Source organism: Protopterus annectens, chromosome 4.part1 (assembly GCF_019279795.1).
Source record: "Protopterus annectens isolate FY-2018-M chromosome 4.part1, PAN1.0, whole genome shotgun sequence".
Lineage (NCBI taxonomy): Eukaryota > Metazoa > Chordata > Ceratodontiformes > Protopteridae > Protopterus > Protopterus annectens.
In genome coordinates this window covers 308,947,846-308,974,071 of record NC_056734.1, presented here as the reverse complement: position 1 = coordinate 308,974,071, position 26,226 = coordinate 308,947,846, and the positions used below count along the sequence as shown (strand labels likewise).

General features: G+C 35.1%; 1 protein-coding gene across 1 annotated transcript in view; it reads right to left on the bottom strand.

Moving 5' to 3' along the window:
* The window catches only part of LOC122800843, a 1,417,490-nt gene that overhangs the window by 1,120,834 nt on the left and 270,430 nt on the right, over positions 1–26,226 (bottom strand). The window contains exons 6-7 of the mRNA XM_044070157.1: positions 24,912–25,061; positions 4,537–4,599 (exon numbers count right to left, since the gene is read on the bottom strand). Coding sequence (XP_043926092.1) covers positions 4,537–4,599; positions 24,912–25,061 — 213 coding nt within the window. The remainder of the gene's footprint in view (positions 1–4,536; positions 4,600–24,911; positions 25,062–26,226) is intronic.

The window sequence follows — 26,226 nt, the reverse complement described above, 5'->3', positions numbered from 1 at the left end:
TTTTGCAGTCCATCTGTAAATGTCTCTTTTATACAGTTATACATTTCAGTTCACATTTTTGCATCATGTCCATTCCCCCACAAGCATAACATTTCTTTTGGCATAGTTACTTATCAAATGTCCTTGTTTTCCAAAAAAAACATGTTTTGGGTTGCCCCTCAGTATTTTAAATCATCCCTACTCTTCTCCAGTTTATCATGCTTTGTACACACACACACACACACACACACACACACACACACACACACACACACACACGTGTATATGTATATATATATATATATATATATATATATATATATATATATAAGTCTTTTGTGTTTCTATTTTTGATACAGTGTTACAGTATCACCCACCAGTCCATAACCCGTTTTTTTATAAACATTTGTAGTCCAGCACTCATTTACAAAAAGTTTCCAAATATCCTTTCAATGTTTTTCTTTTTACCTCTGTTTGGAATTGTAAATTAACTTTCTTTTTTGTTTCCCCACCAAATGTTTTAATCATGTGAAAATTCCATGGGTTACAGTCTTTCTTTTGTTTCATATTCTCCAAGACAATTTTCCATTAAAAAAGTCTCATATATAATGTCACAAAATGTCTCTTTGTTAATAATAATAAATGCTATTACCTTGTGCTTTTATATCCAACAGAGCTATTAAATTGTCCCATGCTTCATACCTGTCCATTTCTTTGTCTTGTTTACTTTGCATTCTTACCATGTACTTCTATTTTCCATTTTCTATTGCCATATTTTCTGCTATTCCACTTATATCTTCTTTTACTTTATATGCATAAGTTTTCTTTTCCATATCACCACTTATCGTCAAGATTGTCTCTGCATCCTCCTTCTTTTATATTTTCTCCATAATATTCCTCCCTGAAACATCTTTACTTTCAGGCTCACTCTACACAATCATTTATTTAAGAAAATCATCCTGCAACACTCCCGACTGGAGGATTATAATTATACATCCATCATAAATCATCCCGCAGCACTCCAACTGGAAGGTTGTAATTATACATACATCATTTGCTGACTCATCTCCATCAGACAGATTTCTTTGAAACATCTTCTCAGAATTCTGCACACATTTTCTGGTGTCAGTATTTGCTTTGTCCTCCATTTTTCTCACCACTCCATCATCTCCTTTTCTCTCTATCTGCATCTTTGTTTCTCCAGGCCACCTCTGTGCCAGAAATGGAAACAGGAAGTGCTTCTGCAAAATGGGTCCCACTTGCAACAATGACAAGTAGCAGAAGTTCCTCCAATAGCCTCACCCAAATTTCCCCTATTAGTATAAATACCTCCTCAGCTCTCCTCTGAAAAGTGGCTACTAGCTTATTGGGACTGTTTGTTCTTCTTTTGGCTTTTCCCAGTTAGGGTTCACCACAGCAGAACTCCGGTCCAGATTTTTTATGGGTGCCGAGGTGCCAGCTCAATGCCCAACCTTCAGCGAATGCATGCCCATTCTACGCATGTCTTTCAAATGCCACTCGACTGTGGGGAGGACATGCAGACTCCACACAGAAGGCACTCCAGCTGAGAATCGAATGGGAGAACCTCTGGCTGTGAGGCAACAATGCTACCACTGCACCACCAGCTTACTAGCTTATTATGGACTAACCTGGTTAAAGCATAAATAAATCAAAACAATTTACAAACTGGCAAATAGTTTGCATGCTTAGAATTAGCAGAGTTTCAAGAAATGCTGTATTTTAAATCCCTTAACTAAACAATTTTATAATCAAAGCAGTACTAATTTGGAAAAAAAAGTAGTACTGATTTTGGAGTATCTTGTATGAAGCAAACAATTGCTAAGAGACTGTGACCAAATACCTGTGTTTCATGAAGTTCTCCTTCAAGGAATTATAGTATAACAATGGCTGGTTACTGCATACCATTTTTACACTATGGTGAAATAACCTCCCACTTAGAGGAAGGAGTAGAGAAAGCCACTCAGAATATAAGAAAGCAGTTTTTTAGTAAGACAACACCACGCCTTATATATGTGGTTACAAAGACAACATTAATCATTAATTCTGATGTCTCTGTAATTATAGGTCTCACCAGATTTTATATAATGCTCTGCTTTGGCAGATGATAATTTTAAGTACCAGTCCTTAATGTGAACTAAAATAAGCTATACACATATGGTATCTTCAGAGAATAAACACAGATTTTTTTGTTTTATTTGATGTTGAATGGTGTAACTAGATGCATTAAAACTGAGTGAAATAGATCTACTACATCTGACTGGTTCATCTGTGCTTACACCTCAGTAGCTCAGTGTCAAGAACTTAATGATGGCTTGAGTACATGCATTTTTGCAATACATGCATTGAAGCTAATAGCTTTATAATACATTTTACATAAATGTAAAGGATTGCAAGAGACACAACCCACTTACACATTACAAGTGTGGGGCTCAGATCCACAATCTCATTTATTTTGTTATTCTCCTGACTCCAAAGTTACTGTATTTAAGAGAAAAAAGTAATCCGTTATGGTCAAAATAATACATTTCTCACTATTTCTGACCTGTGGACCACTATAACCAGCTGCATTGACTGAACTGTAATCATATTCCACTATGAAGTGAACAACAAAACACAGGCAAATTCTAAACCTGATGAGGTTATTTTTAAGTCATTGTGACTTTAGGTGATCTGGGCAAGTGAAAGCAAATCTGTAAGAAATATATTTATTATAACCAATGTTTCTTAATCTATTTATCTCACCTGTCAACTGTTTAACTTCTTGTTTCTTGATTTCCTGCAAAGATCAGACAAAGGTAGAATGCTTCATCATAATACTGAAACAAACTATGGCTGTGTGCTGGGAGAGTTTTTCTTCCTTATCCCACTTGAAAATGACTCATAGAGCAATTTATTCATTTATTTATTTATTTTTCAGTTGTTAACCGGGCTAGTCTGGCTGAGCTTTTGGCTCATTTTCAGCAGAGACCCAGGAATTCCAGTTAACAAAATGTAAATAAATAAAAATAATACATTATGTAGCTAACTGCCCAGCTAACTTCATATATAAGTAGAGAGATGGATAGATATTTTATAAACTGGTATATTTACTTTGGGTGTTAACTAGCTGTAGCTACCACTGACATGAAAAATAACTTACAGTAACATTTGCCCCTTTTTTGCAGACACTGCAGTTCTCTTTATAGTATTTTATTTAATCCATATTTTCCCCTTACTTGAAAGATTATATCTGAAATAAGTCTAAAAGGGATTTTATATTTCCTTAAACAGTGGCCTATTTCAAATGCAACCAACACTGATTGATAACATTATTTATAATTAAAGTGGAGATTAAACAATGTCATTTGATATCTTTTTTTCAGACTAAACATGGACAATTGGAAGGGTGCTCAAATTTACCCCCAAGCTAACAGGCCTATCTCTCCTTGAGAAAGCAGATAAAAGCCTCAGGATAGGTACTGACAAGATGTACAAGGTCATTAGACTAAAATAGTCTTGCAACACCTATGAAGCCTGTCATGATCGTAACTAAATAATAGGCATGTATTCTGCCTTATATTTTGCTTCATGATTAGGATATAACATCCACGTTGTCAAAAATGATAAGCCAGTAACTGATTTTTTCACCTCTTCCTTGAACATCACTGATGTGAGGTAAGCTTTTTCACTCTTCTCAAATCTCTAGATTATCACCAAGCCCAACTATCTGGCTCTCCTATCTTATCCTACAAATAATGTAAATAAGTACAGTAATAACTACATACTGCTTTTCATCACTCCTGTTAAATAAAATTTGTAAATTGCTGTATGCGTAAATGTATCCTCTTTATTACTGTATTACTGTATAAGATTCCTACATAAATCAAATTGTATTAACTTGTGCCTTGATTGTGTTATCAATTGCAAAATCTTAAAATCTCATTTGTACTGTTAAGAAACTCATATTATTTTTTCTTTGTAAATCTTTTATAATTTTTGTGACCTTAATGAAGCTTTTCATCCTAGGCCTCTCATGAAAATGGGCCTGAGTGCCCAGTCAGACTATTCTGGTAAACAAAAGGAAACAAATAAAAAAAGGCAATAAATGAACTTCTCAGATTCACTAAGGCTTCAGACAGAGGGAATATTCAGGAACAAGACCATAAACATAAAAAATTACTAGAGTGGTCTCAAACCTGAGGTGTTATTATGGCATTTTACCTTATTCACATTGTAGAGAGTCTGAGAATGATGGCCGAATATTTTTTGAAGACTGAGTTGTCATGTTACTCTATTACTTTAACGGGGTGACTGAAATAGTCATAAGGTATGAAACATATATGCCAATGTATTACTTAAGAAACACAATGATATACTAGCTTATTATAATGAAATGTTATGAGTTTTCCTCACAACTGTTATAAACAAATGCAATTAAGGCCTATGAAGTTGAACTTCCATCACATTCTCCTCCTGCTTGCTTGAATTACAAATAACAATCACCACAAATTACATAAACAATCACCAGATCATGAACTAAGGATAACAAATTCCTACCTCGTGTTGAAACTGTAGTTGTTGACTGTTCAACACTGGATGTGCTAGGCTGCACTGTAGTTCCTGTAGGAAATAAAACAATACAATGCATATTTAACTCTTTCTATTTATGTATTACATACAATTATAAATGTACAGTAAGCTGGAAAGAAGGTAAATGAACTTAAGCAGATAGTTCAACTTGCCTAATATATTCATTCATAATGTTACACTCCTACTTATCTCCACAGCTGTAAATACTTTTCAAGGAAAAGCCACCTACCCCATGAATTAATTCATCCCAATGTCTCAAAAAATTGACTTCCTTAAAGTCTTTTGGAGCTATATGCCTCTTAATAGCATGGTGCATGGTGCACTGAATTAAAATATGTCTTCAGTTCAATTTACCTTTTTTCGTAGCATACGAACACAGTCTTATTCATCCTTACATCTTTTGTGACTATCGCATTCTATTTAAGACTGCAAATCACACTAATTTTAACAAAAGGTTGAACTGTCCATTAATCATAATATTCTGATATTCTGTATGTGTTTTATGGGTCTATATCACTTCATCAAAAACCCTATTTGTCAATCACTATTCACCACAAACTGTCAAAACCTTCCTTCATCAAATGTCCATTTCATCGAACCTTTTCACTGGGAAAAGCAACAGTTGGCCATCATTGGGAATTTGCTCTTTTCCCCGCTGTAGTGCAGTCTTGGAGTTGGTATATTTAATTAGGAGGATATGGGGGGCACAGTCCCCAACACTGAGGGGTGTGGTGGGTGAAGCCCCCCAGTTGGGTGGGTTTTACATTTTTAGGGTTTAATGATGGGCTGTAGGTTGGATAGCCATTTCTTTTCCCTGTGAAAAAAGTTTGCTGAAATAGCCATTCATCAAAGAGAGACTTCAACAACTTGGGGTCGATGACTAGTGGTCTGATAAATAGGTTTTTCGCTGAACTGATAAAGACTCGTATTTTATTGCTAAGTCACATCTAGCATGAGTTTCCAGTTATAAACTCTTTCTCACTTTCTGTCTCAGCATTGCTCCTTCTAGCATTTGTTAAATTACAGTTCTGTCAAAAGGAAGAAAATATAGTTTTCATCTCTGAATATGATAATCCAAGTCCTATTCATCAACAACCCACAGTACGGTTCAAAGGAGGTATTAGCAGTATCTTTGAACATCACTGCTTTAGACCTGGAACATCTGTGATCATTTCTTATTATATAGTATTGGCTTGCTATTTAACATGAATTGTGAAGCATGAAAGGCCTCATCACTAAACCATGTGGCACATGTTAATTACCAGCTTCTAGCTCACAAGTTAATAGTAAATTCCCTTCCTGTCTCACCAATGCCTGTCTGACTCAGTAAACTGTATTACTTTTAGCAATAATTTCTAAGATACATTGTTAAAGGCCTTGCTGACGACAGGACGTATTGCATCTATTTTATTCTGTTGTTAGCCTTTTTTTTTGGTCATGTTGTTATGAAAAGAAGAAGCACTTGACTAACTAGACCCACACTGTGTGAATTTATGCCTTCAGAAACTCTGCTATCTTGCTCAGATATCTTGCTCAAAAAAATCTGGCAGCAGCCTTGAACAATCCAGCTAAAATATAAATACCTGGGAAAGAGATGGTAAGGAAGGGTCTATATTTTACATGTAGGCTGATTGAGGAAAACTCTTTCATTTATCTTTGTAAACTCTTTTTTGCAAAGGTTTTTGAGATGCAGTCAGAAGACTGACTACCTCACTAGGAAATAAAATGTCTCTAGCCAGATGACAGCAGTAAATATCAGGGTGATGCAGCTGAGATGGTTGAGAACAACATCAAGGATGCTGCAGAAGGTGAAGAGGCTTCACTTGAGATGAGACCACAGCAAGGGGATCCAAATCTGTCAGGGCAACAACAGGCCTGTGATAATCTTCTTTGCTCTGCAAATCATGCGAGACAAAATGGAGGAAATTCATAGAGAAAGCCTGGGGGCCAATTGTGGGCAAATGTGTCTCTTTGTGGCTGTCCCTTTCTAGGGCAGATGCTGAAACAAATATTGCATTTGGCCTTGCATGGTAAAGTAAAGAGCCTGCAAACAAGTTCTTCATCATCTCTGAAATAAAGCCAGTCTGAAGTGTGAAAGCATTATGAAAACCACATGAGCCATCTCTGAAATACTTTTAGAATTAGCTTCCTGTTCAGATACCATTTGTGAGGGAGAAGTACTTATCTGCCCAACATGTCTACAGTCACTTTGGATGTCCCCACTATCTGTGTTGCAGTAAGAAAATAATGTGAAGTAAATGCCTATTCCCATACACTCATGCCTTCCTGTAAAGGAGGTTAGAATGTGTTCTGTCTTGATTGTTGATGGCCCATGCCACAGCCATATTGTTTGTATACATAGAGAACACACTTTGGGGGAACAAATCCTAAAATGCTCGCAATACTATGAGAATTTTTTTCCTATCAAAGTCAATGATGTGCAACTTGACCTCTTGTGCTGTCCATGTACCTTGTACCTTCTTATGTAGATAATACTACACAGTGCCAATGATCAGACATGTCCATTCTCATAGTGGCATTAGAAGGGGGTCAAATAAATGATGTTCTTGTTGAGAGATTTCTTGGGTTTATCCAGTATAATAGGCCCTTGATGCAGACTTTAATAGTTCTATGGTATACAACAGACTGAAGAGCTTGGTCCCACTAATGGATCTATGGTTAATCATTGAGCAGCACATTCATCCACTGGCTGTTCATTGATGCTAACTGTCAAAACCTCTGTTAATTGAATGCCCATATCATCATAGAAGCGACTCCATGAAAGTGCTGCTATGAGCCTACTGTCTAGGTAAGTGGACATCTTTAATAATGCATTTGGTAAACACCATGAGGATGGTGGTGAGACCAAAGGACAAGGCTCATAACTGATAGAGACTGGCCCCTGCCTGGAAGTATAGGATTTTCATTGATGACTCTACTATCCTAATGTGTAGATATGCATCTAAGATATCCGCAGAATATATCTATTCCCCTGCTTGAAGGCAGGGCAGGATGGACTGTACTATGATCATCCAGAATTAGTCTTTCTTCATGTATTGGTTTAGTTGAATTAAGTCAAGAATTGTTCTGAGTTTCCTTCATCTTTTATGACCATAAAAAGAATCTGGAGTAAAAAATGGCCCATTGTGGCATGGTGTAACCTCTTGGATGATTCTTTTTTGTAGAATTACCTCTACTTCTTTCAAAGATGTCCTCCTTTCTCGGGGTCGTACTGTCAGGCATTGGAAGGTATGCTGTTGGGCATTTTAAATTAGGGAATAGAATACCCTCTGGATATGATTTCCCTTATTCACTTATCCAGTGTGAAGACCAGACAAACATATAGATGAAGGAAAAGCTCTTCCCTTGACTATTTTTAGAGGGGGACAATCAGAAAACCTTTAAGGACTCATATTGATGGATACTCAAAAGGATCTATGAAAGCCTTGGTTATTTGGAATGCCTCTGCTTCTAGGGTAGTGCCTTGACTGGAAGGCCCATCTGCCACAGGAACATCAGTTGTACTGCTGTCTATACTGAGGCTATTGGGATTTTCAAAATTATATGCTTTTGGATCCTTTTGATTCCTTTCTTAGGTCTTGCACGCCGCCAAAATCTCTGCTGGGCAGAGCCTGAATGGCTAACTGAAAGCAGCAGTATTTTAGAGCTCCATATAACTAGTTAAATAAGACAGGAAAAAATATTCTTTTTTTCTTCAAAGTATAAAATCTTATAGATAAAGGTCTAATTTATATAATTAGAAATTTTGGTGAAGTTTTACAAATAATTTCCTGTCAAAAAGCATGGAGATATATTAACTTGTTAAAATGAGCAACTCAAGGAATTCTCACCAGGATGCTGCTTAAAGAAGGAACTACAACAGATGGCATCTACCCTGCAGGAGTTGTCTTTGAAGATGAATGATTTTAAAGAGAACCTAGAAAATCTTAAAACAAGCAGTCAAAAACAGGCTGACACCTTCAAGGAAATGATACAACACCAGGCAATGATAACATGTATAGAGCTTTCTCTAAATTACTTAGAAAGCAGACTTAAGGAAGAGGAAACACAGAAAGAACTGCTTCTTAAACAAAACACTTGATTGGTTAATAAAGTAGATGAATGGAATATAGGGAGAGGAGAAATAACATCAGGATTTTAGGATTACCTGAAAACACAGAAGGTGAGGATATTATTTCCTTTTTATCAAGCTGGATCCCTGACTTTTTAAATTTAAAAGAAGGACTTTCCTTTGTCATTGAGAGGGCATACAAAGCTCTTGGGAAACCTGCCACTAACTCAAACGTTCCTTCTAGGTCAATAATTATCAAATTTCTTTCATACTTGGACAAGGAACTGATTTTAAGATCTGCTTGGAGGAAGGCACCTCTAAAATATAACAGATGCCTGATGTAAAAGCCTGGGACCAAAGACCACTGCTCGAACAGAAGGATGTTAAAAAATAAAGAATTTATTTTCAAAAATCACACAGAGCTCCAATAGATAACTCATGTTTAGCGCTTTCATCTGCTAATAGGCAGACTTCTTCAGAACCAATTAAACAATAATGATTTTCTCTTTTAAAAGCAATTTGGCACCAAAAAAAGTTATCCTTTTAAAGAGCCATAAGCACAACCACAACACACAAAATGTTTGCTGTAAAATAATCATGAACAATCATCATAAAAAAGCTTTAAAAATGCATCATATATAAATGAATCATATATAAATGACTATACAAAATCCATAATATGCAATGTAAAAATAGAAATAAATGTAAAATTGAATGCATAAATGAATGCATAATTTATAAGCATCATGCTAATAAAAACTAATGAAAATTAATGAAAACTACGCTTGGTAGAAAATGAGTGATAGTAACTGGTGATGAATACAAAGCTGAAGAAAAGGCCACATGCAACAAACATATACTACTCTAATTTATTATTCAATGAGAAAATTTAGTATAAATATAAATCAATCCAATAATAAAAAGGGTTTTATGCTTATACAATCATTAAGTCCTGGGCTGGTTGTGGCATCACATAAAATTTGCCACTTACTTTCCAACATGGCTAAATATACTTTCCAGTTTCCTCCACTAATTGAAACATCAGTGTGGTCAATGATAGTAAATACAAAGGAATGTGCAGGACCTTTCTCCATAATATGCTTACTTAGAGCATTATTATAATCCTTCCTTTTTATCTTATACAAATGTTCATAGATTCTAGTTTTGAACTTCCTTTCCGTCTTACCAATGTAATATGCCGAGCAGGATAAACAAGTAGCCAAATACACTACTCTCTGTGTACTACAATTCCCAGTCTTGCTATGTACATAAGTCTTGGTCACGTTATTTAAACTAATGACCTTACTACTATTGATGTATTTGCATTGATTGCATGAGCCACATCTCATAGTATCTTTACTGTGATTTCCCGATGTTTTCTCTCCTTTATAGGTCTCTAATACATTTTTCAAATTGGGAGAAGTTTTGAAAACACATTTGGGATGATTACCTGCAAGGCTACTTATATTATCAGAAATAGTAAGGATGTCCCAATGTCTATGTAAGATTTCTTTGACAAGATTAGTGTAAGGGTTAAACCTAATCACACATACATTGTCAACCTTGTGCAGATCAGTTCTTTTGGGTACAACAAGGAATTTTTCTAATAAGGGTAGATATTTATTCCCCCATTCTTGTTTTACATATTTTAGAGTATCAGCTAACATAGATTTTGGATATCCTCTATTCAAGAACATCTTATAAATAGTGTCCAATTCCTTTTCCATAATGTCCCTACTAGAAGACATGCGTGCTGCACATATACATTGTCCTTTGAACACATTCTTAAAGATGTGTGGAGGATGGTTACTTCTATAATCTAAATAATCATTTGAGAAAGTCTCCTTCCTGTACATTTTGGACTCAAAACCTTTACCATTGGTACTGATAAAAGTGTCCAAGTAAGGTATCCCTTCATTTTCTACTCTAAATGTAAATTTTAGAAATTCAGTCGTATTATTTATGTAATCAATGAATTCCTTAATACCATCAACTGGTCCCTTCCATAAAATAAATAAATCGTCCAAGTATCTGGTGTACAAGACAATATACTTGAAAAATTCACTGGTAAAAATGTATTCGGATTCCCACTCAAGCATGACAAGATTGGCATAAACAGGGGAACAAGAGGCCTCCATAGCAACTCCTCTGGGCTGCCTGAATAATTCCCCCTGGAATTGGAGGTAATTATGGTCTAAAACCAATCCCATCATATCTACTGTTAAGTTAATCTTGTCCCAGTTTAATACTGAGTATTTACGCAGACTATTACAAAAGTATTCTAAGCCTACTTCTTTGGGGATACAAGAAAAAAGATCCACCACATCCACCGTAAGGAAGATTAAACCACTGTCCCATAAATCTGGGGTTAATTTTCCAAGAAAGTTCCATGAGTCTTTGGTTAAATGAGTTACATTTTGATATACATGCTTGGTCCATTGGTCTATGGTGACCCCAATATTGAAGGTCTTAGAATTGGAACCTGATAAACTAATAAGGACTATGCTAATTTATATAAGGACAATTTGACAATAGAAGAGAGGAAATGTCTGGACACCATCTTGGCCAACAAAAACATTAGAATCATGAAGCCAGACAAGGGAGGAGGAATTGTAATATTTAACACCTTTGATTACAATATTGAGATTTATAATATCTTACACTTGTCAGGTAATTATCAAGAAGTCTCCATCAATCAAGTAAATATAGGCTATAAAAGGATCGATCTAGCTCTAGAGGAATATCTGTTAGACAATCGTATCACTAATGAAATATACCAATTTTTAAGTGTGGAATTTCCCAGAATGGCTAACATTATAGGCATTCCCAAAATACATAAATGTTTAGAAAAACCTCCTTTTAGACCTATATTATCAGGTTCCAATTCTAAGACCTTCAATATTGGGGTCACCATAGACAAGATTGGCATTGTCAACTTTTTGCTTTATCAGAAAATTAAAAGAGCTAGGAAATTATTTCTAATTTGCCTTTATAATGTTTACTAAAGTGATGTTAATCACTGACTTGTTTAATGGATTACAAGTCATGTACAAGATGGACTACTGAATGTTATTTCTGTTTACCTATGTTTGCTGAATTTCTTTTATTAGTACTGATTTGAAACAAGGGAAAGAAAGGGAAGGGAAATCTCTGTTTTTTGTCAAGGGATGAGAGGCTTAAGAGTATTCTAACTGCCCTGAGAACTCTCTAAGTTGCTCTAAATACTATTTGATTAATTCTTACCTAAGGTAAGTCTTGATTACCATATAGGTACTTTCATATTCATTCTAGACCTGATGTGATTGCCCATTCTGGAAGCAGGAGGTGCCCTATGCAGGATGGGAATTGTTGAGTGATCATAGTTCATTCTTAGACTCTGCTTTGTAATTCTATAAATATGTAAAAGCACTGCACACTAGAATGTAGGGCACCTCTACTCAAAGTTAGGATACCACTGATAAGCCATGTCTTTTCATAAGTGTAAGTTGAAGTTGGTGAGCTGAAGAGTGGGAAAGTAAAGGAAGACAGTACACCTACAGTAAATTCATATTTCATTGGTAATCACTCGTTGTCTCCTGCAGAGTCCTTTTAGTCAAATTATTTTAGTAATAATCTATTTGTTGTTGGCTTATTTAGTGTATGGTCCTCTGTTGCATTTAATTTATCCAAAATGACATATCTGACATGTTTGGGATCTCTTAAGGGTAACTAAATATTGAATTTTTTTAAGTCAACATAATAATTGTTTACACTACTAACATTCCATCCTGATATATAAAATACTACAGAACAATAATAGAATAATATAGAATTTTAAGAAAAGTCTCCATATAATAATTTAACATATGGAGCTCAGTTGATATTGTTGGTTAAAGGTATGAGTGATAATCCAGTAGATCTATCTTTATCTACTAGATTAAAAGTTATTAATAAATATGAAGACAAAGAAGGTTTACTGGCATTTGTTATAACTAAATTTAATAACAGAATATAGACCTTTAGTTAATTTATATTGGGTCCCAGGAAATGGAGCATGAATGGTTAAAAAAAAACCTAGATTTTATTTCCAACAATTATAAACAAAATCTTATATTGGCAGGAGACTTTAATCGTACCTTAGAAGCATCTGAAACCAACAAGGAATCGTTTTGCATAGCAACTATTTCAAAATCCTTAAAAAGATGGATTGATTCATTTCATTTAATAGACACTTTTAAAGTAAAAGATGATAAATCCTTATTATTTTCCCATAAAGACCATAGATTTGGTACACAAACCAGAATAGACAAATTATTCGTAGTTCAAGATTTACAAACAAAAATCCTCAACTTCTCAATAGTTTCATGCCCTTTCTCAGATCATGACTCTCTGATATTGAAGCTCCAAATAGAGTTTAAACCTTTAATCCTCTCAACTAGAATTCCACCATATAACACAAAAATTAAAGGATTCAGACCCTGGATGTTGTCAGAACTACAATTATTTCTTGAAATTAATAATACAACAGAAACCAGTAGAGTCATGGTTTGGGACTCATTAAAAGCATATTTATTTGGTAAGACCCTTAGCTGGTACAAAAAAAAAAAACTTAGAGATTGGAAAACTGAATCATTAGACTTGCAAACCAGACACTTGACAGCAAAATCTAAACAAAAAATCAGAATTGTCCAGAAGTCAAAAAAGAAATAGAGGAATTAAATAAAAATATAATGAAATTTTAACACACAAAACTTGTCTAGCCTTGGAAAAATTAAAAATAAACTCATTAGCCACCTCCCCCAGATATCTACATAACTTGTCTACAAGAATTAAAATACAATCTAAAGCAAATAACATTGGTAGTATGTATCATGAAAAAAGGGGAAAAAGTATCAGATATAGGAGACATCCTTGAAGCATTTTGGTTCCATTATATGGAACACTTCAAAAAAGAAGATTTAGATACAAATCAAGTAAACTTAGATACAAACCTTATAAATATAAAAAAAATTCCCGAAAACTTAAAACTAGACCTACAAAAACCTATATCCTAGAAAGGAATTGTTGAAAGATAAAATAAGGAAAATCTAACAAAGCTCCAGGGATAGATGGTATAGTTATGGAAATTTACAAACTCTTCCCTTCAGCAGTAATCTCTGTTTTTCATAAAACTTTGCTAGTCCAGTCAGAAGCAAAAATACCACTCTCATGGAAATATTCGCTCATAACACCAATTCTAAAAGATAATAAACCATCAGACCTTTGCACCTCATACAGACCTATAACATTACTGAATAATGATTACAAAATATTCATGTCAATCCTAGCTAACAGAATGAAAATCCCACTTTCAAAGACAATTAATAATGATCAAACTGGATTTTTATATAACAGGCACACACATGATAATATTAAAAGGATACTTACTCTTATAGATTATGTGAATAAAGAAGATAGAAAAATACTTGTAATCGGATTAGACATAGAAAAAGCCTTTGATTCCCTCAACTGAGAATATCTATTTAAAACTTTAGCATTATTTGAATTTCCTCCTCCCTTCATCTTATTACTAAAAAACATATATATTAATAACTTACCCTACATTAAATTAGGTCTGTTCACCTCAGAGTCTATCCATATAATGAAAGGTATTAAACAAGGATGCCCCCTTACTCCTATTTTATTTGCTTTGGCTATAGAAATACTTGCAGAAGGAATATGCAATAATCCAATAATAAAAAGAATAGAAGTCTATGACCAGTACATATCTAAAATAATGCTTTTTGCTGTTGATATTTTATTAACCCTATTAAACTCCAGAGAGTCATTAGGAGAGCTAGAAGAAGTAATGGAGAAATGTTATAATATTTCAGGTCTACACTTTAATAGATCAAAATCAAAATTTCTATTTTTAAATAAAAAAAAAGAACTACAAGTTACAGATAAATCCATCATAGGAAAACAAGTACTTATGCTAAATTATTTAGGAATAGTGTTATGCAAAAATATAAACGAAACAATATTAACTATAAAAACAATATTGAAGCAATAAAAATATATATATAGAAAAGTGGAACAAAATTATATTAACTTTTGAAGACAGATTGCAATTAATAAAAATGATCCTATTGCCAGAGATACTATATGTAGCATTAGCAATACAGTTAATTCCTGAAAGATGCATTCTTAAAGAAATAAACAAATGTTTAATAAAATTTTTATGGTATCCCAAGAAGAATAGAGTAGCTCTAACTCATCACATTAGACCCTGGAAACAAGGAGGATTGAACTTTCCAGAAACAGAAACATATATAAAAGCATCTGCGCTTAAAACTACAATAGACTGGATAAACGCAAATCATTTTGCCAACTGGAAAGAATTAACAAGGGCTATATTAACAAATGAATTTAATCTGTTAAAAAAATTTTAATAGTAGACAAATGAAACAAACCCTGGTACATACTATGCATAAGTATACAATGTGATATAACAAAACTTTCTAAAACAATACTGATTAATCATTACATCAACTTATCAATGCAAACATTGATCTAAAACTTTGGTTTGACCTTTTAACCCCATTTACCATCACTAAGAACATCCCTCACAAAATATATAGGGAAACAATAACCTCCTGGGAACAAAATGTATTCTTATGCTGGTTTCAATGTGTAAATAAATTAAATGTTTTAGATATACATATGATAAAAACTGCTTATAATATTCCAACACAGGACTGGTTAACCTTACAAGCATTCTAATGTACACTCAAGATTTATGCAGATTAATTAATAATTTCTCATTTAAAGATATTCCAAATCTAATAAGTTTTTTGTATGAATTTATATATAATAGTTGTGAAAAGAAAAATTCCATTTTAAATCTATATAAAGAGTTAATAACATATAAAACAATTTCCAAACCATCATACTGGCAGTTCTTAACAAAAGGTCAGTCACTGCAGTTAACAGAAGAAATTAAAACTAGCATCTTACTATCAGTTAATTACACCTCTAACACACAGTACTGGAAAATATTTAACTGGAAATAATTATACAGAGCATTTTTAACACCAGATAGAATTAAAAAGATCAGTACTCCTACAAATGTTCTTTGCTGGAGGTGTGAAAAGTCAAATAAATCAGACTGGATTCATATTTTGTATGAATGTAATAAAATTAAATCATATTGGAATGAAATCAATCATTTTTTACAAGCTGTATTTAATGAATCCTTTACCTTAACTAAAGTATTGATTATACTAAATGTAAATGAAGTCCCTACCTGAATAAGACAGATATGCATTTGTTATGAACAATACTTGCTATATCTAGGAAATGTGTAACCAGAAGGTGGAATTCAAATACACCCCTGACCTTGGAAGAATTCTACACTTTACTGAAGGCAACTGCATCGATGGAAATAAAAATCAAAGAACTACGAATCTATCCCAGGCCATTGGTAAATAATCCTTGGAAGAAAGTTATATCTTTGTTGGACACTCTGCAATAACCAATATTGCATCTCTGATAACTGATCTGTTAATTCTATATTTAATAACATACTGTGTATATAACACACAGTCAGGCTATTGTAAATATTGTATATAGTTGTTTAAAATGATATTTAAAAATATTATGTAAATGTTATTTTAATTGAAAATAAAAAAATATTTGAGGAAAAAAAATCTTCACCCAAACTGCTGTGAGCATTTCACTCTCTTACTTACACTTCAGCAATTTCCCTTTAAGCCTCTGCCAAAACAAAGATGTTCTGTTAAAAGCAGCACTGATGAATACTGCATTACAATGGTCCATGAACTCTATAAGGGCTAGGCAGGCTTGTTCCAGAGGTTCTATCAAAAGGACCACTGATGAATGCTATATTATAATGCTCCATGAAATCAATACTGGGTAGGCAGGCTTGCCGCCACATTGCTAAGCCAGACTTCACAGCCTTGGCTGCACCCTTCATTATTTTATGGATTATATGTATGGTCAGTGAAGATAGGGAAGTTATGGTTGTCATTTTATCTTCCATCTCTGTTCACAGGTCACCCTCCTGCAACTGACTCAGAGTAATTAGAAGTTTTTTTTTTCACCAGATCACTTAAAACCTTATTATATGCACTTTGTATTTTAAGGCTGTTAATCATGCAAGGAGCAGGATTTTTCACTTAACTGCGATATGTCCTTTTCATTTGGGAGACAACATAGCTGCAATGGAAGCAACAAGACCTGGAGTTTGCTCCTCATAGCTGCAGAAGGAGCTGGAGCTTGTGAGGAGTGTCATTGTCAGGTATGTAGATGCCAAGGAAACCATTCCAACTGTTTCCAATATCCTGACAGGACCAGAGTAAATTGTTCATGTTTCTCATTTTTTGCCATAATACAATCCTTCCCAAGTTCCACTTACATCTTTCCTTATATCACTCTGTAGAACTCATATCTTCAAAGATGTAAATAATATATATAACAGCATCTGTTCAATACTGTTATGCAAACATATTAGCTATATATCTTTCTAATTCTATTTTAGTAGCTCAATGCATATGCAAATATATCAACTTTGTTCAGGCAGCTGTGTTGCTAATAGAAAACAGAGCAAACTGCAAGGATATGAGCAAAACTATGAAACAAGCTGCACATAGTACAGGCAGGGAGCTGTAAAGCAGTTTTTTTTCTGAATCTCAAGATTTTGTACTTCTGAGATCATCTAATGCCAAATTGTAGAATTCTGGATTAAACATGAGAGACAAAGTCATAATATAAAAGTGTTATATGTAGGAGATAAATAGAGATGATGAAGACCTAAATTTGTTTGAATCAAAATACAAAAATCTTAATTTTATTTAGACAAGTTAACTCTAAGTGCCTAAGATTTCTCCATCCTAAGATGTGTGTGTGTGTGTGTGTGTGTGTGTGTGTGTGTGTGTGTGTGTGTGTGTGTGTGTGTGTGTGTGTGTGTGTGTGTGTGTTTATTGCATGGTAGAATGATTACAGCTTGGCTGGCCTCCTGGTGGTGTGGACTTTGGTTGTAGGCTATGGTCACTGTTAGTAAATTGCAATAGAGAGGATGAGGTGAGGAACTGTAATATTGTAAAGCAAGCTGTTACTTGGGAAATGGGTTGTGGTAGAAAATATGGGAAAGGCCAGCAGTTGGTGGTGGCTTGAAAAGTACTAGAGGCAATGACAGTGACAGGTAGTTTTTCCTGAAATAAATGTAGTAGGAGACCTTCTCTCAAGTGTTTTAATTGTGTCAGATTACTAGTAAGGATGGTACTAGAGCAGTGGATGGAGAATATTATAATGTTGTGTTCTGCACAGAACTATAAAGGTTGTTTGGTAGAAAATATATTTTGTAATGAGATCTGAACAAATAAACATCCAAAAATGTAAGAAAAGAGTTATTTCATAGGCAGGCAATAGAAGACTAATTGTGGGGCTATTTTTAAGTATATACCATAATAGTGTCTTTGGGGGTTGAAGTAGGTGTTGTAGCCATAAAGTTATGTTAATGCTAGTTCTTTTAACTGTGCTCCAGCTATTCCAAAACACCTTGTTGTTATATTAGAACATGCTGGAGGGATAGATTCCTGTCCCAGAGACTTCCCATACTCTGGAATAAACTACCAATCTATATCAAACAGTGCTCCTCATTAGCAATCTTCAAGAAAAATCTTGATGATTGGATGGGTAATAGGAAATTTACCCCAGGGATCACTTCTGTGGTTTTTCTTGACAGGGGCACAGGAAAATAATTTTCTTGGGTGGCGAAAGCCAGAGTACCTTTTTGGCTAGGCTTGTATAGGCCCTAGGGCGAATAGCCTAGTACCTACCTACCTAGGAACCTATGAACCTATTATAATGGAGCCCAAAACCTTCAGATAGATAACTTTTAAAATCAAAATACAAGTATCTCAAACTACAGATATTTTATTTTATGTATGTGTTGTCACCATGTTATGCATGGTGAACAATTTATAAGTGCCTAAAAAACTCAACAGCTCTGAACCTTGCAGTAATATACTGGAACACCAAGAACAAAAATATTGCTCTTGTAAGAGCATCTGTAAAGAAATTCTCAGAACATATACAATCTGCCTTTTTGGCAAAAACTGGGTTTTACCCAGCTCACAGGATGCCTTTTAAGTGAACATCCAGTAATTGCATCATGCTAAGCTGGGCGCACAGCAGCAAGAAGTGCAAACTGCACATTTGCAAATATGTAAACATCTTAGCAGACAAAGGGCAAAAAGCAGGTACTTTACAAGTGGTAAGCAAGTGGACACTCAGAAAGGGCATAAAGGGAAAGGACTGCAGCAGGGCAGGCACCAGAAAATTAAACATGTTGTCAAGGCTCTGACATAGCTAAAGCAAGTACTTCAGTATTGTGGCATAAAGACAACAGCAACAACATTGGCTGCCAATTGCATAAACACCTGCCACTAGACATACATCTATGACAAATGTAAGGTGTGAAAGCCACAGTGTGTAGACATGACATACATCTATGACAGATGGTTATTTTTATTTTATTTTATTTATTTTTATTTTACATTTGTTGACCAGGAGAGTCTGACTGGATGCATGTCCAGTTTCAGTGGAGGCCCGGGGAGAAAAGCTCCACAGATTAAGAATAAATAACCATAAGATTTCTACATAGCAAGCAAGTATTCATAGGAAAACACATGATTTAAGAAGATTCCATAGTTTTAAAGTTACAAAATACAATATTCATTGGTAGTTGCAAGTTTTAACAAAATTCCACAGTTTAAGTTAGAGTAAAGTAGTACTTAGAATGTACTGGTTTCCAGTAATAACATTGATTGAGGCAAATGTAAGTAAAAGGGGGTTGGGAGTGGATGTTAGGGTTAGTGAGATGTGGCTGGGTTTAAAGTCGGAATGTGTATAATTGCTGACTGTTGGTGTGGGTGTTTGCAGGGTGACGCACTATAAGGAGGAGTCACAATTCTTCTTGAAGGGATAGAAGTGAAAAGGAGCACAAGAGTGGGTCATAGGGTATGTATGACATGGGTCAACCTGATGGGTAGCAAGGACATAGCCATGCGAGTGATAGGTGTTCTTTTACTAGCTTTTTGAATGTAACCATTGAGTTGGCTGAGGTAAAAGCAGAAGGGAATGAGTTCCAAATTTTACCAATGTAGTTAGGGAAGAAGCAGTCACCTAGTGTTATTGCTTTTGGTCACCTTGAAAGTTGTCTGGTATTAGTTTGTAGTTTAAGTAGATTAGATAGTGCTGTTTTTTTTCGGGAAGTAGTAGGAGTTTCTACGCAAAAGAAAGCTGATGGAATGAGAAGAGATTTGGTAATTCAAGCCAGTTAAGTTGATTTAGTGAATGACAGTGGTGGGCACGGTAGGGGGCACCAGTAGCAAATTTGGTAATTTGATTGTAGCAGATGTTAAGCTTGGCCATTTCAGTTTTGAGTAGGTTGGTGAAGATGGGAGTGGTGTAGAAGAGTGTGGAGAGGAGGTGGGTTTGAGCTATGGCTATTCTAGCATGTTGGGTTAGAAATGGTTTGTTTTTATAAAGACTGGCCAATTTTTTGTGAATGTTTTTAATAGTTTGATTTATATGTAGATCAAACTTGAGGTTGTTGTCAATGATCACTCCTAGCAGTTTAGTATGAGTGTCTGGAGATATGATAGTCCCATCTCTGGGCACAATATTGAATGTGCTGGACACTGAGATGGATTTGTTTGGTTTAAATAGCAAATGCTTGGTCTTTTGGGGATTAAGTAATAGGTTTTTATTAAGAAACCAGGTTTCTGTCATTTGGAAGGATTTTTGGGTAATGGAGAGGAGTTTGTGTAGGTAATTGGCTGAGCAGACTAATGTTGAATCATCAGCATAATTTATAACAGTTGCATCTTGGCATATGCTGTGGAGATCATTAATGAAGATGGAGAATAGAAGGAGTCCCAGAATGGACCCTTGTGGGACTCATGTAGTAATAGGCAGCAGTGAGGATAGGTTGTTGTCCCATTGAACTGCTTGTTGTCTACCATGTAGATAGTTTTGGAAACAGGCTAGTGCGTGATCAATAAGGCCAAGATGAGTAAGTGAGTGGAGTACTTTGGGATGGTTGACCATATTGAAGGTTTTTGACAGGTCCAACAGTATGGCAGATGTTAGTTTACCTAAGTGCCTGTTTTGGTTTAAGAGGTTTGTAAAGGAAATAAGGGCTGTTGTTGTACTGTGGGCAGGGTGGAATCCATGCTGGGTAGGAGAGAGAAGTTGGTTATTAAACAGGTATGGCATAAGTTGGCAATGTATACATTTTTCAAGAATTTTTGGTAGTGGGACAGGATGGCAATAGGGCAATAGTTGGTGAGGTCAGTGGATGTTCCACCTTTATGTAAAGGGATGTTGTAGGAGGTTTCCCAGATTGGTGGGATGATGCTTTCTGGTACAGATCTGTTAAGCAGAATAGAGATTGGGTAGGCAAGATCATTAGCAGCCAACTGGAGGTATTCTGCTAGGATACCATCTGCTGCTAGGGTAGTAGGTTTAAGTATGGATAGTAATTGTTTTACATAATTAGTAGGGATAGGTTGGAATTGGAAGGTAGTTTGGGGACAAACTGCAAGTTTTGGGGATATCAGTAGTAGTAGTAGTGGGATGTTCTTGAACTAGTTTAGAGACGGTTTCTATGAAGTATTTGTTGAATGATTCAGGTATGTCAGTGATTTCTCCTGTGGAGGTTGGTGATGGGGTGGAGGGTTTGCTGGGGTGAAGTAGTTTATTTATCCCTTCCCAGAATTTTTTGGGGTTGTTTTGATGCCTCTTTTGCAGATGTAGGAAATAATTATTTTTTGTTCTGGAGAATAGTTTTTTTGGTTTTGTTTCTAAGTTTTTGGAATTGTTCTCTAGTTGCTTTAGTTTTTGTGCCTCTTCAGTGATGCCAAGCTCAATTCCTTTGAGAAATATTATTTTTAGTCTCTTTGGTGATCCAGGGGGCAGTATTTGTTTTGAGTTTTGTGGTACAAGGTGGGGCATGGGCATCTAGGATTTTTAGAAAAATGTTGTTGAATTGGATTACAGCTTCTTCTAGGGGTACTTCTTTTAGCATGTTCCAATTATGATATTTTAGTTCGAGTTTGAATTTGTTTGGATCAAAGTTATTTTTGTTCCAGGTAGTTTGTATTAAGTATATGTTTGTATTAAGTATACGTATAAATGATAGATGTGAATGCCACAGTGTGTAGATATGACATACATCTATGACAGATGTAAGGTGTGAATGCCACAGTGTGTAGGTAAGGTGTGAATGCCACAGTGTGTAAACATGACATACATCTATGACAGATGTAAGGTGTGAATGCCACAGTGTGTAGACATGACATACATCTATGACAGATGTAAGGTGTGAATTCCACAGTGGGTAGACATGACACATCTAAGACAGATGTAAGGTGTGAATGTCACAGTGTGTAGACATGACATACATCTATGACAAATGTAAGGTGTGAATGCCAAAGTGTGTAGACATGACATGCATCTATGACAGATGTAAGGTGTGAATGCCAGAGTGTGTAGACATGACATACATATATGATGGATGTAAAGTGTGAATGCCACAGTGTGTAAAGATGACATACATCTATGACAGATGTAAGGTGTGAATGCCACAGGTTCATATTACCTTGAAGAACTTTTAAAAGTCAAAACACCATATGGTCGAACCCATACGTTCGAACTTTCAAAAGTTTGAAAATGTTAAAAAAAACAGAAACAACCTACCTGAGGGTTGTAAGCAGGGGGACAAGCCCTCCTGTACCCCCACATCCTGCCACTCTTTAAATATACTAACTCCAAGATTGCACTACAGTGCAGTAAAGGGAAATCTTCTATTTCTGCACTAAACAGAAATCCCCATTGAAATGTTTGACCTTTTCTAAGTTCGAATATATGGGTTTGACAATATGGCTTTCAAACTTGTTATGGTTCGACAGTGTAATATGCATCCAATGCAACAGTGTGTAGGCATGACATACATCTATGACAGATGTAAGGTGTGAATGCCATACTGTGCAGACATGACATACATCTATGACAGATATAAGGTGTGGATGCCACAGTGTGTAGCTATGACATACGTCTATGACAGATGTAAGGTGTGAATGCCATAGTGTGTAGACATGATATATATCTATGACAGATGTAAGGTGTGAATGCCACAGTGTGTAGACGTGACATACATCTATGACAGATGTAAGGTGTGAATTCCACAGTGTGTAGCTATGACATACATCTATGACAGATGTAAGATGTGAATGTCACAGTGTGTAGCTATGACATACATCTATGACAGATGTAAGGTGTGAATGCCACAGTGTGTAGCTATGACATACATCTATGACAGATGTAAGGTGTGAATGCCACAGTGTGTAGCTATGACATGCATCTATGACAGATGTAAGGTGTGAATGTCACAGTGTGTAGACATGACATACATCTATGACAAATGTAAGGTGTGAATGCCAAAGTGTGTAGACATGACATGCATCTATGACAGATGCAAGGTGTGAATGCTACAGTGTGTAGACATGCTATGAAAGAAGCATGATGTGTGAGGGAAGTATCTTCCCTGACTTTACCAAAAAATGTAATTTATTTATTGACATTTGTTTACCGGGAAAGTCTGTCTAGGTCTGAAGTACTTATTTTCAATGGAGGCCTGAGACGAAAATCTAAAAGTATCTAATTTACATGATAATATACGCAGATTCTGTCATGTTTTAAGTGAACAATTCATATAAAACAGATTGCATTATTAAAAGAATATTCATATTGTGTAAGAGAGAGACAAAGATAAGTGACAGTGCAAAATATACACTATTAGTCCTAGTTTAAAATACAAGACCAGTATAAATGTTGAAGATGAGCTCAAAGAGTGTAATACAGTACAAGGTAGGTGTGATAAAGTAGTAAATGGTTAGAAAGGTTGGAAAGTAAGTTGCATTAATTCAGAAAGATGTTATAGAACAAAGTCATAAAGAACAAGTAGGAAGAGAATGGGAAAGAAGTGTTAATTTAGGATCTGGAGGACTGCTGAATCAATGTAGTATAGTTCAGGTTGGGTGATCATCAAATAGAGAAACAGAATGATCTATCTATCTATCTATCTATCTATCTATCTATCTATCTATCTATCTATCTATCTATCTATCTCTCTAATCTATCCATCTGTAGATATAGATAGGCATATGTAGAGAGATATAAATGTCCATTAGGGAATAGATAGGATTAATGAACTGATGTCAAAACTCTCTTTAGTCATTCTACCTTGAAACATGTGGTAGGACAGAACATTTGTCACATTCCATATAACATGACCATATTGCAATTCCCCTTATTTCATTTACATTATTGTGACTTACATTTCACACCTCTGTAGCTCATCAAGGATCCAGTATCATCAATATTATAGAAATCATATTTGCTACAATACTGCTGAGGAATCAAGGTGTATTTTTCAGGTGTATAATTTTACTGATAAACTTGACCAATGACTGCATAGCTTAACAGCTAGAGTTGCACTTAACTAGTACAGTTGCCAGAGCACCAAAAAAAAAAGGTTTGTTAGGTAAATAAAAAAACAGAGAAAATTGTTCCTTCCTGCTCCCTTCTTTTTATTATCAATCCGTGGTGGTGGTGCTGCGGTAGCATTGTCACCTCACAGTAAGACGCTGTCCAGTTCGATTCTCAGCTAGAGCGTCTGCTGCGTGGAGACATGCGTGAATGGGTGTACCTTCATTGAAGGGTGTGTGTCAGGGCTGGCAACTTGGCACGTAAAAATCAACTGCCAATCGTTAGCAGACCGGAGTTCCGCTGTGGCGACCCCATACCAGGAAAAAGCCGAAAGACACAACAACAACAACAACAACATTAATTACTAATACATTAGAAATATATAGTTATATATTAATTATTAAGCTTCTCAGAGGGTAACCAAGGACTGTACCAAAAGGCTGTTGAATAATTTTTAAGTTATTTCACAACATTAACAAAATGTCTAAAAAATGTACAAAGTCTAGAAGAACTGATGATACTTAATTGTGTAAAATAATATATTCTGGAATAAAGATTATGTGTGCTTCAAATAGAGCAGACTGCTGATTTGCATAACAAAATCTTCAACATCAAGTAAAACAATGCATCATTCAATCCTGTGCTTTACCCTTGAAGTATTTGCAATTGATCTTGAGCATTTAGTATACCTGCACACAATACCTAAAAAAGCTTATTTGATGCTACAAACACTTACTCTTTATGCAGAAATCCACATAATCGTAACAACAGTCTCCAAAATGCAAGCATGAGGAATCACAGTGGCAACTTTCTCCTTGAGGTTTGCATGCATCAGCTCTGTCTGTGCAGCATTGTGGTGAAGGCCGAGATGAACATCCAGGAGGTGCTGTGGATTAAACAAATAATGAGATTTCACATATAAAATCGTTAAGTCTTAGAAAAAGAATCAAAAAAATGTCAATTTAGAATGAGAATAAAGGTTTGTTTACTGTACATTACAAGTGTTTTTTCATATCAAGAAATGCAGACAAAAAGTAATTTGTCACTGGCTCTCAAAAATTTTCAGCCCTAAAAAAGTGCTGAAGTTATTGGCTCTCTTTTTGTTTTCAGTTCTACTAAAAATGTTGACTTTACATGGATATATTTATATTCAGACTTTTGACTCTCATACCTGTACTGCAGTGGATTACATGAGTTTTATGCAGATGGTCATAACATTTCCAACTGATTTCATGATTTTCTGTGAAGCAATGGCCTCAACTGTTATAATACACTGAAGTTGTGAGTTCCCAAAAATAGCGTCATATCTTAGTCTAAACATCCTTCTCATCTTTTTTTTAAGCCATGCCAACTTTATTACTTTCTGCATAACATGCATATATGCAATCCTCATGCATGGTGCACCATCTTTTCTTGCTCTGGCAACTGTCTGAATTTTGACTAATCCCAATAATATCTATACAGGCAGGTCAGACCAAAAATAGAGCTTACAATATAGCTTTAGTCCCAGAGATATATACTGTTATAAAAGGTGGCAACCCGTTCTTCCATTATTCACTCCACTGGTCCTAATACGTTACTTGAGCATTACTTTTCTGTCTCATTCCTGACATTTCCTTAATTATTTTTTGATTCATTTTATATGCTGCCTTTTGTAGTCCCATTATAAGGATTGCACAAAATGTATATTATTTTCTTTTTTTTTTAATAATAAGCATGCACTCTTCTTTTTAAAGTTTTCAAATGGCACATTCTTTCAAAATAGTATTTCAAATCAATAATCAGAAATCCCTCAATAAAAAGAAAACTTTCTTATTAATCTTTCCCATTTTAAGTAATTATCTAATGTTCTCAAATACCTGCTAGAATCCAAGAAAATATTTATTTTAAATAACTAACATATCATAAACTATATACAGATTACTTTTTATTCATAATTGGCATGCTCTCACTTAGATGCTTCATCTCTACTTTGTAGCCTAGCCAGCACATTCCCAGAGATATATCCTGTCACAAAAGGTGGCAACCCCTTCTCCCTCCTTTATTTAGTC